The sequence below is a fragment of the Stomoxys calcitrans genome, chromosome 5 (genome assembly GCF_963082655.1).
Source record: "Stomoxys calcitrans chromosome 5, idStoCalc2.1, whole genome shotgun sequence".
NCBI classification, from domain to species: domain Eukaryota; kingdom Metazoa; phylum Arthropoda; class Insecta; order Diptera; family Muscidae; genus Stomoxys; species Stomoxys calcitrans.
The window spans coordinates 18,288,977-18,304,603 of NC_081556.1; the positions used below are offsets into that span (position 1 = coordinate 18,288,977).

The 15,627-nt window shown below is 35.5% G+C and overlaps 1 protein-coding gene across 1 annotated transcript in view; it reads right to left on the reverse strand.

Annotated features, from left to right (window-relative positions):
• The window catches only part of LOC106084336 (uncharacterized), a 23,046-nt gene extending 10,013 nt beyond the window's left edge, over positions 1-13,033 (reverse strand). Inside the window, exons 1-9 of the mRNA XM_013247938.2 lie at positions 12,756-13,033; positions 12,512-12,675; positions 7,385-7,604; positions 7,110-7,317; positions 6,734-7,028; positions 6,615-6,676; positions 6,273-6,546; positions 2,346-2,713; positions 2,177-2,289 (exon numbers count right to left, since the gene is read on the reverse strand). Coding sequence (XP_013103392.2) covers positions 2,177-2,289; positions 2,346-2,713; positions 6,273-6,546; positions 6,615-6,676; positions 6,734-7,028; positions 7,110-7,317; positions 7,385-7,604; positions 12,512-12,675; positions 12,756-12,849 — 1,798 coding nt within the window. The 5' untranslated portion in view covers positions 12,850-13,033. The remainder of the gene's footprint in view (positions 1-2,176; positions 2,290-2,345; positions 2,714-6,272; positions 6,547-6,614; positions 6,677-6,733; positions 7,029-7,109; positions 7,318-7,384; positions 7,605-12,511; positions 12,676-12,755) is intronic.
• Positions 13,034-15,627: the final 2,594 nt, after the last annotated feature.

Genomic DNA, 15,627 nt, shown 5'->3' on the forward strand with positions numbered 1-15,627 from the left:
GCTACTAACTTTTTATACAAACTATTAGCACACATTTTGTGATATCTTCTCAAGACATTTATTCTGTTTCATTTTTCCATTGTTGTAGTATCACATTTGGGTTAGCACTTCTTGGCTTGGAAAGATCCAGATTTGGTCCCGGAACACATATCTGACTGTTGTGAGTATAACTATATCTCTGTTGTCACTAGTGACAATGTTTAAAGTAGTCTTCCACCCGCTTGCCAAATTTAGTCAATTAATATATATCTAGTTTTAATGTTAGATACAATTCGATACACTTATCTACCAACAGATCTGACCAGATCAATTTTTTTTACTCGGTATATTCTTAATTCAATTATTTCTGTATTTTATTTAAGTACTATGTAGTATAAATCACGAATTATTGGTTATTATTAACTATTATCGCATTATATCGATTACTATCCATTATTAAAACTGGATAGGACTAAAATAAATACCGGGGCCGGAATTACCGCATACGAGTAAAATTTTTCGAAAATTTTTGTTTTGGCATTACCGCATTCTTTAACGAACAACACTTTCGACATTCGAGATTATGGTGGATACAGGTGGATAAATTGTTTATTCCATAGCATAAATATAAGGGAGAAAGTGGCACAGGGCACGCTAAAGGCATTTTATCGCCACTCCTATGGGTGAACACCATAAATGACCTATTACGGATGCTGACTGAGGAGGGATTAGAACCCGACGATGTTATAATACTTCTAAGGGGTAAGGATCCGAACGAACTATGCAGAAGGGTCGAAAGGGTCTTGCATATGGCATATGACTGGGCTAGACCCAGAGGTCTTAATGTTAACCCAGAGAAGACTGAAATATGCCTGTTCACGAGGAAGAGGTTTTTGATCGGATACCTGAGATGAACCTTGAAGTCGAGTGCGAGGCACTGCTGCCATCGGCACAGTCTTGGATTGACGGAACCCTACTATTGTCATCTGGAAGACCATGTTACACGGATAGATCAAAGCTAGAGGACAAAGTGAGCCTGGGTGTTTACAGGACGGATCTGGTTTAGACATAATACGGTACTACAGGCAGAGATCCGGGGGATCCGAGGGCGTCGAGTGTGAACATTTTTACCGACATTAAAATTGCCTTAAGGGCAATAACAACCAGGACGGTAAGGTCACGAACAGTCTTGCAGTGTGCTGGGCGATAACGGAGTGAGGGGAAATGAAAGGGCAGACGATTTGGCAGTGAAGGCCAGAGGACTGCCGTCAATCAACTTGGTTAACCCGAAGCCTTTCGGGCCGACGCAGTCCATGTTAAGGGAGTGGGCGACGAATGCGCATGCAAGATTGTGGAACAGCGAAACAGTCGGTAGGACGGCTAAAATCCTATGGGGGGGATCCAGATCGTGAGAAGACGAGGCTATTACTGAAAGGACACGGGACACATAGGACGACTACGAGCTCACTTTTGTAAAATCGGCGCGGCAAGTGATAGCATGTGTAGGGCATGCAGGAAAGATGATGAAACGTTGGAGCATTTCCTTTGTCATTGCCCGACTTTCGGTGGAGACACAATACCAGACATGAACCAACTTAGGATGGAGTGGTATTGAAAACAATTGAGGATTTTGTAAGTAGCACGGAATTTCTAACATAAAATTTGTGTGTGGTTAATGTGGTAATTGTAACATAGATGCGTTTTCGCTAATAATAATAATATAAAGGTTTTATTTAGATTATTTATGTGCGCTTTATTCGGCAATGACATTGGATCACTTTTATCTATCATTTTTCTGCAAATACGCACAAAATTATTGTCCTTTTCAGAATCAGAGGACGACAAGCACAACAAAAGCAATGTAACCATGCTTTTTTATTTATAAATTTACGTTTGTTTCCAAAAATTTTAATAAATTCATATTTTTCTACAAAAGCCAGATATGTGTTAATTTTTATTTGTGTATTTTGTTTTGCCACAAACATATGTTCAAATCAATTCTGATGCAAAAAATTATCGTTTGCCATTTGAAAATTTTCGATACGACAGCTTTCGAGTGCGCTAATACATCCATTAGATACGTGACGAAATCTCATTCGATACAAAAGCGTTCTCGATCACGTATGCGGTAATTCGGCCCCAGCATATTTAGCAAATATCATTTTTTTTTAATTTCTGATTCAAAAGTTTTTCCTACCTGGGGGGCCAAATATTATATAAGTGGCATCATTACGTGGCCCTTCAGCTATGTTGCGAACAGCTTGCAATTGTTCAGGATTGTGGGCAATGGATGCGTTGTAAAGACTCAAGCTGCAAGTAATAAAATTGTTATTGTCATTAAAACAGCACTATTATCTGCAACATACTTTTTATAAGAGGGCTCCATTGGTAGCAATTGACTGGGAAACAGGAACTTTTTCAAGAAGGGCATTACGCTGGGCAACATCTCCATGGCACGATATTGTAAACGCAATTGCAAACGTGATGGACGAAATACTACCGTATACGACCGTTTTAAATCGAGTGTGTGGTAACACTTGAAAGCTACACGTCCAGAATTGACATCTTCAATGTAGCCCAAATATGTATCAGACTCCTTCATATCATCCTTATTTTGCAATATTAATTTGACTAATTGTTCAGAACCCGCCTTTATGTCTTTTCGTGTGGTTAGTATGACTTCATCAAAAACTGTTAATATATTTTCGATGTGGACGCGTTGTTTTGGGTGCAACTGCAAAAATATGAATTTTTAATGTGATAATATTTAATTTTTATGTATGTATAAAATAGGCAGATGATAAAATCAAGCTCGCTCCTTAATTTTATTTGAATTTATTGAATACGTGTGATGCTTAGGGAGCCAAAAATGCGGTACACAAAGCATACCTATAGGAAGTCGCAACGCGTTAGGCGTAGGAGAAGTATCGCGAGAAACGGAGAAGAGAAAACATGATTCCGCATAAAGAAAGAAATGAAAAATCTGAGTCTAAATGAAGTTCAAAAATTCTCACAATGAATTAAACATCGAACCAATGCCTCTGACTACTATAAGGTAACTAATCTTAATTAGGTAAGAGGTATCCCAATTCGGCACAAGAAGGAAATATGGTAACAGATATAGTATATGGAAAGAACATTTTTTCCAGCTGCGGGCATCCGATATTGATTGTTATTGTGAATGAAGTTTTTTGGTACCAGTAAACCCGCAGAGGAACACCAAGGCAGCAGAAGCGGATTGATTGCCGGTCTGATTAGACTTAAATTTTATACAATGATTTCTCTCTTAACTTCCAACTAACTTTATTAATCTTGATTTTATTTGGTCTGTGCATTGATATTGCTTCGATATAAATCGATCTCCCGATTTTTACTTCTCATTTTCATTTGAATTAGCGATAGTATCGATATGTATTACTAAAACAATCGAAAATATCTAATGTTGCGATTATCGATAGTTTGCCAGCTCTGGTTAGACCGGAGGCGATACGCTGATGAGGCGTATACATCGGCGCGATCTGGCTAGACGAACGAATATCTATACTAATGAGATAACTATGAGCACCACACAGTCTGGAACTTGGAGTTCCAATCATGTGGTATTCAAAGTTGCCCCGGTGAATTGTCCTATTGACGTTAGGGTCCGATCACTTGCTCACCTTTGGCTGCTTGACAATGATCGCTATCAGAGATCTGCAGCGGTCGACCACAACCTATGCCACAATGCAGCATTTTATTTTTTGAGTGACTCAAATGACCAAATGACCGTTCGTGGCCGGCTAGATCGTGCGATTTAACGCCCACTTTTTGTGGGGCTATGTAAAAGCTCATGTCTATACAGACAAGCCTGCTTTTATTCGTGAGATACCGGCCGAAATGTCGGAAAGAGTATGCCAAAATTGGACTAAGGGGATGAACCATTTGAGGCGCTGCCACGGTCAACATTTGCAGGAAATAACCTTTAAACATTAAATTATATGCTACGTACAACTGATTCAAATAAAGATTTCATGCATTTTTCTGAATTTTATGTGTCTTTTTGGAAAACTTTTCTATAGCTCTTAAAAAATCACCCTTTATATTTAAAAATAGATCTGTGTTTGTTTGTTCCGTACAGATTTTTTTGAAAGGAATTAGAGAGTAGAATACGAATATGACATTCAAAATTGGGTCCATGTACCCAGTGGACCAATACAGCCCCAAACCGGACCGTAAAAATGGGGGGCTGCCCCACGTACATAACACCCACCACGAATAGCCCCTAAAAAAGACATATTGACCCTTAATGACAATATGGAACTCAAAGGCATTTAAGAGTAAAGTACGAATGTGATAGTAAATTTTGTATCCGAGTATCTGTGGGGCCGCCCACACCTCATAACAGTCATATTGACCAATAATGTTGTTGTTGTAGCAGTTTGTTGTGTTCTATCTTTCGTCTGCTTGATTCTGTTGAGTATCCAGACCCCGGAACTCTGCCACTAAGATGGGATGTGTCCAGAGGGGTCTAAGTCGAGGGAGTCTGGGTGATCCCTGGTCACAATCTGGACATACATCCTGCACATCGGCATTAATTCTTGCTCTGTAGGAGTTAGGCAGCTGTATTTGCTGGATCGTAATTAAGCCAAAACTACTCTGGTTTGCCGGGGGAGGAACTCCCTGTTTCACCCTGTTTAACTCTACGGTGCTTTGACTTCTTATCCCTAAATTCCACATAAGACTGGCGACCTCACAGATAATTCGCGACCCAGCGTTTCAGGCCTGGCTGTAGGGACGTGTTGGGGATGTCCTCAAATAGTTTAGCATGGCTAAATGCTTGTGACCCACTGCTGTCTTCGAAATGTGCCTCTCCCATGACGAAAAAAGGACGATCAAGTACACTGAGGCGGCAGCCCTTGCCGATGAAGGATCCCATCGGGACAATCCGGTGCGTACAACCGGCTGCCATGTGATCGACCAATCATAACAATATGGTGGGGAATAAAAGGCACTCGCGAAAAGAATATGACTATGGCTGTTAATTTTGGTCCAAAGATCTGGCAGGAGGTCCTCTTTCTTAAATCATCGCAAATAGGCTAATTGACTGTTCATGGCAGTGTGCGAATCAAGCAAGATGTATTTGTTTAGTACAATACAATCATCCATGTTTGTGCTTAACGGTTAGAAGGAAAGGCGCAACAGAATCACAAAAAAAAAACAAAACTATTGGAGAGTAGGTAATTACATAAGTGAAATTTTTTGCCAAACGTAGGTGGAAATTCAATTGAATTCAAAAATAGACAAAATAATGAATGTGAAGGGAATCAACAGAGAGCAAAACTAACAACATCGTCAGCGCCATCTATTAGGGGAAATTAATAACTTGAATAGCAACGCAAAACCGAATAAAGAATTGCAGAGAGAGAGCAGAGTGTTCAAAGTTGATCATATGCTTTTCACCATATGCTTTTGACAAGTTGTCTGTCCTTCGAATAAATAAAATATAAAAACTGAAATTCAATTATTTTCAGTTTTATTTTTGTAACGCTCTTACCCCGAGTTTTCACAATAAGCTGTCTAAGATAAAAATATATGCGAAAATTTTTATAAAATGGAGAATTTGGAAAAGAAAACTATAAACAGGAACTGGATTTACTTATGGTAGACTAAAAATTCTATAAAAAGACCACCGGAAAATACATGAATTTAAAGCAGTGTAATTGATAAGAAACTTACATTTCATGTACATAGAAAAAAATATCACGAATATTGTTTCAATTAAAATATTAATTGAAAACAAAAATGTTTTCTATTAAAAACTAATTGGATCAATCATTTTTTTAAATTAAAATATTAATTGAAAATGAAAATGTTTTCTATCAAAAAATTAATTGGATCAATAATTTTTAATTGAATCTGAACTTTTTTAAATTACGACCGTGATGGAAATTTTTGTCATTTTCAATCAAAAAAATTAATTGATTCAATAATTTTTTTGATTTAATCTGAACTTTGAACTTTGAACTGCATCGAGAAAGACATGTTCAAACTACGGTCAAAAATAAAAGAGGAGCGCAGAAAATCAGCGTATCCATCTTCTGCGCTCGGCATCTTTCCGAGTTCGGCACAACATTCTGCCATAGCCAATTTAGTTAAAAATAAAGCAAACTGGCTTTTATTACAAATGTAGGCAGTAAGTAGTAAACTCACCGGGAAAATGCTATCTGTTGGACAACAAAAACTAAAGCGTTACAATAACATTGCAATGATATCAACGTTCAATTTGATTTGTTATAATATAGAAATAAAATTACCTTAACACTATACACATTGCCAAAACAGCGAAGTTTTACATTGTGCTGCAGCAAATTTAAATATTCCTTCATTGCATCCATATCCTCAATGTGCAAAAGCGTGGTCAATGTTTGTCCAATGGTATGGGATTTTAATTGTTTTTCATTTCGTATATAATCGTTAAATTCGGGGGAAGTTTTCATTAACTTTTCATAAATGAAATTATCGTTTAATGCATCTCGAATTTCCAGGGGCGGAAAGTAATCATATAACGGTAAAATTGCTCTAAATGTTCTAAAATATTTTTAAAGAAAACTTTTAGTTTGTGTTATACATTTTATTCACTAGATTATAAAGCTTACTTTTTTGACGGCAATTGAGTGGGTTTTAAAACCAAATTTACTTTCGGGAATTCTTCGGAACGCTGTAGTATAGCAAAAGATGGATTAAATTTTGTCTTACAATCAAACTTCAAACTCACCATAAAATGATGCTCCTCAATAATAATCGTCTCCTTGCTGCTGGCTAAATGGCATATCAAGATAATAGGTTGCTCTACAAATATCGTAAATAGATGTGAATCAACAAAAAAATTTTCTCGACGGCTTGCCGGCATCGCATAGGGTACGCGCATATTGTGAACATAAAACATCGAACGGGATTGAACAATAATTATTTTTTCGATCATCAAATCAAATCTATCCGTCTCGATGGTAAAACAGAAATGATGTGAATTTTTACATAAGCGATAGGTCATTGTAAATATAGGTGAATCGCTACACAAAAAAAAAAAAACATAAAATAGTGAGTAATTATTAAAAAAAAAAATTAAATTTTGTAACACAATGCACACTTACAATTGAGATAACTCTTTTAAATATTCAAAATCCTTTCCGTCATTGTGAATTTGAATATGCTCCTCATAGCCATTCATTGTGGTAAAATCTTCCTGGCATATATAACAACTCATGTTGGTTGGATAGAAATTATGGCGCCTTTCTTGCATTGTAGTACCCTCGTATTGTAGAGGGTAAACCGGAGAATCCTCATCAATTTCATAATTCACTATTATAACAAATGGAAAACAATAGTTGGAGTCTATGTTATAGATTCTCCTAAAATAATAACTTACCTTGCAAAGGGCACAACTGTTGATGTGCCACTAAATCACTTAGAATATCTTCAACGCCTGCAGTTGTGGGAGAATTTGTGTCATCATTCAGTCTATTTCTATCTTGCTCCATCATTTTCTTGTGACGAAATTCAAAAATAATTTTGCTTTTCAACTTGTAGAAATGACTACCTCTTGGTGTATTGCAGAGAAAACCACAGCGGTGCAATAGAGTACCAATCTACAAAAATATAAAATTTTTCATAGTTTAGTGAATTTTAATCCAAATTGAGAGAAAATAACGAATTAAAGAAAAAATTGTCAGCACTGATTATTGTTTCGTAGTGCGGGCAATACTTGTGATGCATATGCCTTAGGTAATCACCGTGAAAACTTCTTTACAAAAGTGATGCAACCAGAGATGGCCTGCCGAAAACTCCGACGTATTTGACATACATTTCCGCTAGTTTTTGACAGAATTGAAAAATAATTACGATAATCGTTTACAACGAACTTAAAATACAGCTTAACGACTTCTAAACTAAATCATATACATATGGACAATAACCATATATAAAGGGTGATTTTTTTGAGGTTAGGATTTTCATGCATTAGTATTTGACAGATCACGTGGGATTTCAGACATGGTGTCAAAGAGAAAGATGCTCAGTATGCTTTGACATTTCATCATGAATAGACTTACTAACGAGCAACGCTTGCAAATCATTGAATTTTATTACCAAAATCAGTGTTCGGTTCGAAATGTGTTCATTCACCGTAACGTTGCGTCCAACAGCATCTTTGAAAAAATACGGTCCAATGATTCCACCAGCGTACAAACCACACCAAACAGTTCATTTTTCGGGATGCATGGGCAGTTCTTGAACGGCTTCTGGTTGCTCTTCACTCCAAATGCGGCAATTTTGCTTATTTACGTAGCCCTTCAACCAGAAATGAGCCTCATCGCTGAACGGTGAATGAACACATTTCGAACCGAACACTGATTTTGGTAATAAAATTCAATGATTTGCAAGCGTTGCTCGTTAGTAAGTCTATACATGATGAAATGTCAAAGCATACTGAGCATCTTTCTCTTTGACACCATGTCTGAAATCCCACGTGATCTGTCAAATACTAATGCATGAAAATCCTAACCTCAAAAAAATCACCCTATACTTGTAACAATAAGGTTACCCCAGGTAAAAAAATAGATATGGTCAGATCCAAATTTATCTGGGATAAGATAAAGTTGCATCTAATTAGATCCAAATCGATCTGCCATATTCAATTATATATAATTATATCTTATGCTATACATGACTATATCTAGTAGTAGATATAATTGGATATTGGACCCCATATAATTATATCTGCTATATATAATTATATCCAAAGAGATATGCTATATATAATTATATCTAGCCATGGATAAAATTATATCTGGCCTAAGATACAATTATATCTTGCGCTACAAATAACTGAATTTTGTTTTTTTTCAGTGTTTTAAAGTAGAAGTGCTTATATTTCAAATTATATGGCAATGGACATTAGTAATCCTAAAGTATTAGGCATTTTACTAACAAAGTTTCCAATCCTCAAAACGTGAAATATTTTGACTTTTTTTCTTTAATTTGATCAATATGTGAGTTTTATTTTCTAAATGTATATGATTTTATATAATGTATTGGATTTATATAATGTTTTGGACAGTCCGGCGTACGACTGTCTAGACCATGTTCCATCATATAATACAATTTAACCTTCGTCAGTCCGCAGTATGTTCCTCCATTTTTCAATAAGCCAATCGATGCCTCCTTTAGGAAATTAAACTATTTCTTTGTCAGCAATGGTACCATAATTGGACTACTGTTTCCCTAATTTCTTTATATATTTTTCGTAGTTTTTAAAGCTTTGGGTTATTATTTATATATCTTTGGAACATTGCTTTCTTAGTCCGAGCAATGATTTTTAGGTTATTTTCTTAAAAATATAAAAACTACAATGCTTTCCATGAATTGAGTAGAAATAACATCTGTTTTTAGAAACTAATTTAGAATTTCTTTGGTTTGACATAATACAAAAAAGTTTGTTTTAAAAGCAAAGAGAAATGAAATCTTAAAATGCGTTTTCTGCAAAATCAACATTCACATGAATAGAGATGGCCGTTGGGTAATACCCAAAAGACATTTACCCACAGAGAATAAAGGTTGGTCAATATGGAAGCACTATCCAAATATGATCCGACCTAGACCATCGACACAGGATTGTAGATGTCTACTAAAAGTCAGTTTCAAATTTCATCGAAATCGGATAAAAAATGCTCCATTTATATACTCAATACTCTATTTCGGTAGATCCGTCTATATGGCACCTATATACATATATGGTCCGACCTGGATAACATTCGACAAAGGAGTTTAGTGGTCTACAAAAACTCAGTTTCGTCGCCTCGATTATAAGGCCTAGGTAACTCAAAAAATATTTTTCAGAAAGGTTTTTCCCGAATTATAAGAGATAATTTTAAGAAAATTGGTTTGAACCATGGTAGTAGAATCCGCCTGCAAATAGACAACTATCCGACACATTGAGACGTAAAACTAATTAAATTGATCGAAAAATTTATCGACATCCAGATATAGAAATGACATATAACATAGATCCGGCAATGCAACAGAAATATTAAATGTAACGAACGATTTTACCATAGAGGATATGGAAAGATTGCGCAGGTGTAATAATGCTTCCCAATTTGTTGTTTTGTCCGATGGAGATATGACATATGCCACAGATAAGAAAGAAAATAGTTCAGATGTAATTGAAATTTAAATATCTTTATATAATCAATACATGGTTCCCCACAAAATTTGTTGGACTTCTTGGAGATTCCTGGCTATAGATTCCTGGAGCTATAATATCAAGTTATCGTCCGATTCGGACCATAATTGAACAGAATGTTGGAGACTATAGTAGATGTCGTTGTGCAACATTTCAGCCAATTCGAATAAAAAAATGCGCCCCTAAGGGGCTTAAGAAGTAAAATAGGGAGATCGGTTTCTATGGGGATAATAATTGCGACCCCTAGATGTTGAAGTAGTCCAGACCGGTTTATATGGCAGCTATATCAGGTTATGGACCAGTTAAAACAATCTTGCAAAATTTCAGCCAAATCGGATAAGAATTGCGCTCTCTAGTGGCCCAAGAAGTCACGACTCAAGATCGGTTTAAATGGCAGCTATATCAGCTTATAGACCGATTTGACCCGTACTTACCACAGTTGTTGGAAGTCATAACAACACACCTCATGCAAAATTTCAGACAAATGGGATAAGAATTGCGCCCTCTAGTGACTCAAGAATTCAAGATCCAATATGGGTTTATAGGGCAGCTATAAAAAAAACATAGACCAATATGGCCCATTTACAATCCCAACAGACCTACACTAATAAGAAGTGTTCGTGCCAAATTTCAAGCGGCTAACTTTACTCCTTCGTAAGTTAGGCTGGATGGTATGGCTGGATCGACTTTAAAAGACATGACGATCAAGAATATATATACTTTATGGGGTCTCAGAGGAATATTTCGAGAAGTTACCAACAGAATGACGAAATTAGTATACCCCCATCCTATGGTGGAGGGTATAAATACGCGTATCAAGATTAGTTGTTCAACAAAAACGTGAGAATTACCAAAAAACTAATTTAATTAATTTTTTATTACTTAATCGTCATATTGGTAATACCAAGTACCAATCTTCATATGAATCAAGTGAGAATTCAGTTTGGTGTTGAGGAAGATGGCCATTCAACACAAAACTTCGAATAACATAATTGAATACAGTCCTAAACGCACTAGGCATGAAAATAAAAACAATCGCAAGAAGTTAACTGATGCGATTTATAAATAAATCTTCTGGACGATTATAACGCAACAAATTTCGCGAGGAGTTACTAAAACTTTCGCACACGCAATGGATTGTCCAATGATAACCTAGAAGAGTGTTTCACGAGTCATACGGACGATTATAACGCCAAGGGTTGTAAAGCAGAGTTCATAATATAGAGTTTAAAAATAGATTTTTTGATGTTGTTTTAGACGTTAACTCAAAAAACCGTACACACCACACAAGAGAATGTATGATTACTTAGCCTTCTGTAATGAATAAAGGCCGGTAGCACAGAGGGATAGCATATGCCTCACAACCGTAAGGTTGGCTGTTCAAATCCCAGTCAGGCAATATCATTGCAAATAAAATCTTCGATTATTAATCTTGATTTGGAAAAGAAATAATTTAGAAAGAGATATAAAAATAAGCCTCACTCTAAAAGGTAAAAAAAAAACAGGCAAAAAAAAATCATTTTTATAAAAGAATCGTAGCGAAAAATTGCTAAAACATCCGCACACGCAATAAATGACATCGTAGAAGAGTGTTTCGGGACTCATACGGTAGAACAATTGCATAAAAATCATGCAAAAGATTGTTTTTTTCATTGCAGAGAAAGAGAAGTTTGTAGGTTATATATACATATATGTTTGTACGTATACGTGGTGTACGTGTGTGCGTATATTCTCTTTTCATCTTCTTTCATAATATTGGGTTGCCCAAAAAGTAATTGCGGATTTTTTAAAAGAAAGTAAATGCATTTTTAATAAAACTTAGAATGAACTTTAATCAAATTGTCAACGCCGACTATATGAAAAATCCGCAATTACTTTTTGGGCAACCCAATAGTTTCATGTTTTTCTCTCATTTTTTGTTGTGTTCCACAGGTTAAAAGAATGATAATGGGAAATGGAATTCCCCTACTTCACTTGAGTTGACTAACAATTGGCAAAACCCGAGAAAGGTGTTTTTGTTTCGTTATGATTGCAGATAATATTGTAAAAGTAACCAAGTTTGTTTCTATTCTTCACAATGCCTCCAAAAGACGAATTTATTTATTCTTATTATCCTGCAACGCTGCAATATTTTTTTAAGTACATTGCCTTAATGACGTTTTAGTGCTCATGTCCATACATTTAAATTAATCTTTATCTCTAGCCGATACACAATTACGAACAATCAATCTTTGTAGAAATATTTTTACGTTCACATATAGAAGTATATATGTATGAATGTATAACTGCACGGGTGCACAGGCATTTACTTACATTATCGGTGCCATTCGCTTTTTTAAAACGCTGCATCAAATCTGGCGTAGCAAATTGCTCAAATTCCTTGCGAATATCGGTTTTATGGCAAAGCCAATCGTTTTTAGGTGTTATCTTCATTCGATGATACAGTGTCAACAAAAAGTTTCCAATCACATTTATTTCTAATTAGAAAAAAATACGCACAAAAAGTTTGTAATCTATATTTGTATTTAAGTGCATATGATTTTGTTTTTAACCATACCCCATTGTTCAGCCTTATGTGGCTTTAATTTTTCCTTTTCAGCCTGGCTGGAAATATCGGAGATGTGCGTAGATGTAGATTCGTCACTGGACATTGTTGGAGTTTTTCTTTTGCTTTGTTTAACTTATTTTTTAAACAATTTTCGTATTTCGAATCATTTAAATGAAGCCAATTTATGCATGTGTGCATACAAATTGAAAAGTTAGGCACTTGCACTTTTTCACAAACAGAACAAAAATTATAAGCGATAATTCGGTACCTCTGCTCTTGCCGTTAACTATTCGAATAAAGTATGAATATCAAACTCAATATAATCTTGCCTTTAGACAGCGGTTTTCTGACAGCACTCTCTCTGTCACTCAGAGTTGCCAGCTGTACATGCAGTAACTTGCCCTAAACAAGGTAATGTTTACATTAATGCAAACAATACAGAACACAACTGTTATGTATGATAAATGTGTTGTTTTATTATTTTATTATATGTCGCTGTTGGCGGATTTTGATCTTCTAAAAATATTTTAATCAACAAGATTTCTGCACCTGGAAAATATTTGTTTTTTATCATATATTTGGCCACCCTACTGCAGTTTCAGGTATTTATTCGAAGGGGTCAAGAAAAAAATATGGTACACCACATTACGGTAGGTACATGTTTAAACTTAGTAGATTTTAATGTGGTTCCCAGCTTTTAGCCAGTACTGATTTCAATTTTTCGCTGAACAACTATCTAAACGCATGGTGACGAAAAAAATGCCAATACATTTTATTCTATGAGCAAAATAGTAGCGATATGTCGCTGTGTCAATATAAATTTCGCTTCAATCAATTGCGATTGTAATAAAATGCTCACGAAATGGGCATAAATCAACTCTGCTACAATGCTGTTGCCTGGTGTTGTTTGAATTTCGTTTGTGTTCTGACGAAGAACAAAGTCAGTCGGATTTCGCAATAATTTTATAGGCCTTTAGCTTAATAACATTTACATAACATTTTTTAACTGCAAGTCTAAATTTACAGTCAAAACAGCATTTCTTTATATAAAATAGTAATAATATTACGATTAATAACAGTACACAAATGTCTAAACTTTTTTATATGAAAATCATTTATAGATAAGAGGCCCATTCTAATGTACGAGTACGTCATGTAGCAAAGATAGAGAGATTGAGAGAGAGAGAGAGAGAGAAAGATTCGTACCTACACTAACATAGGACATGAATGACATATGAACACAAAATATAAAAAGGGGAATACCAAATATAAATCCACACGAAAATTAAGGTCCGGTTGAAAAAAATGTGTATATGGCAAATGAAAATTGCATGAGTAGTACATATTGTGATAGTAGCTGTTACCACAGAATATTCTAGCTTGAGTTTTTAAAAATGGGGAAAACCAGATAGAAAATGAATATGAATGTTAAATGTTTATACTGCAACACGTGTAGGTACATAAATATATGCCCTGCCCAAGAAACACATGGGTCCGCTGTACTAAAAGTATATTGGAATCAACCCATATTTATTGGAATCAAGCAAAAGTAAGTCCGCGTTCCTCCACACAAGAGAAATGAAACCGAACATGGGAAATGGTACCAATAATGGCATTTAGTAAAGGTAGGTTGAAATTCAATATACGAATTTCTAGTGGACATGAGGATGCCTTCTCTCATGGCTAATTGTTGTAACACTGAAGCGGCAGCCCTTGCCGATAAAGACCTCCACCGGGTGAATCCGTTGTACAAAATTTCTGCCAATTCGAATGAGAATTGCGCCCTCCAGAGGCTCAAGAAGTCAAGATCCCAGATCGGTTTTTATGGAAGCTATACCAGGTTATGTGCCGACTTTCGCCATACTTAGCACAGTTATTGGAAATCACAACAAAACATTTCATGCAAATTTTCAGCCAAATCGGATGAGAATTGCGCGCTCTATTGGCTCAAGAAGTCAAGATCCAAGATTGGTTTATATGACAGCAATACCAGATTATGAACCGATTTGAATAAAAATTAACACAGTTGTTGGAAGTGATACCAAAACACTACGTGTAAAATTTCCGTCAAATCGGACGAGAATTGCGCCCGCTAGAGGCTCAAGAAGTCAAGACCCAAGACCGGTTTACATGGCAGCTTTATCAAAACTTGGACTCAAGAAGTCAAGACCAAAGATCGGTTTATATAGCAGCTATATCAAAATATGGACCGATTTGGCCCATTTACAATCCCAACCGACCTACACTAATAAAAAGTGTTTGTGCGAAATTTCAAGCGGCTAGCTTTACTTCTTCGAAAGTTAGCGTGCTTTCGACAGACAGACGGACGGGCATGACTAGATCGACTTAAAATGACATGACAATCAAGAATATACAGCGGTCAAAAAAAGTATTCATCATTAGCAAAATTGATAATAAATTCACTTATTTTGGGTAATTGAAGAAAATTTAAAGTAAACAAATAATGCAGTTTTATGCAATAGTTTATTTTTCGTAATATGTTTTAAAATAAATTCAAAAAATAAATTTAATTAGCGCAAAAAATGCAATTTTATATAATAACACCAAAAACAGAACAAAAAAAGTATTCATCATTGATGTGCTATCATCAAAGTCAAATTCAAATATTATTTGGGAATCCCCCTTTTCTGTTTTATTTAGTAAAGGAGGCTTTGCCCTTGACAGCAAATATTTAATTTCATTGAAAATATAGTTTTTGTCAAAATGGGTCGTAAGCAAAACGAGGTTTCTGATGAGGTAAAAGTTTTGATAATAAAACACCACAGGAATGGTTTAACTCAAAAAACTATCAGTGAAATATTAAATAGACCACGATCTACTATACAATCCATCATCAGAAAGTGGACAGAAACGAAAACTG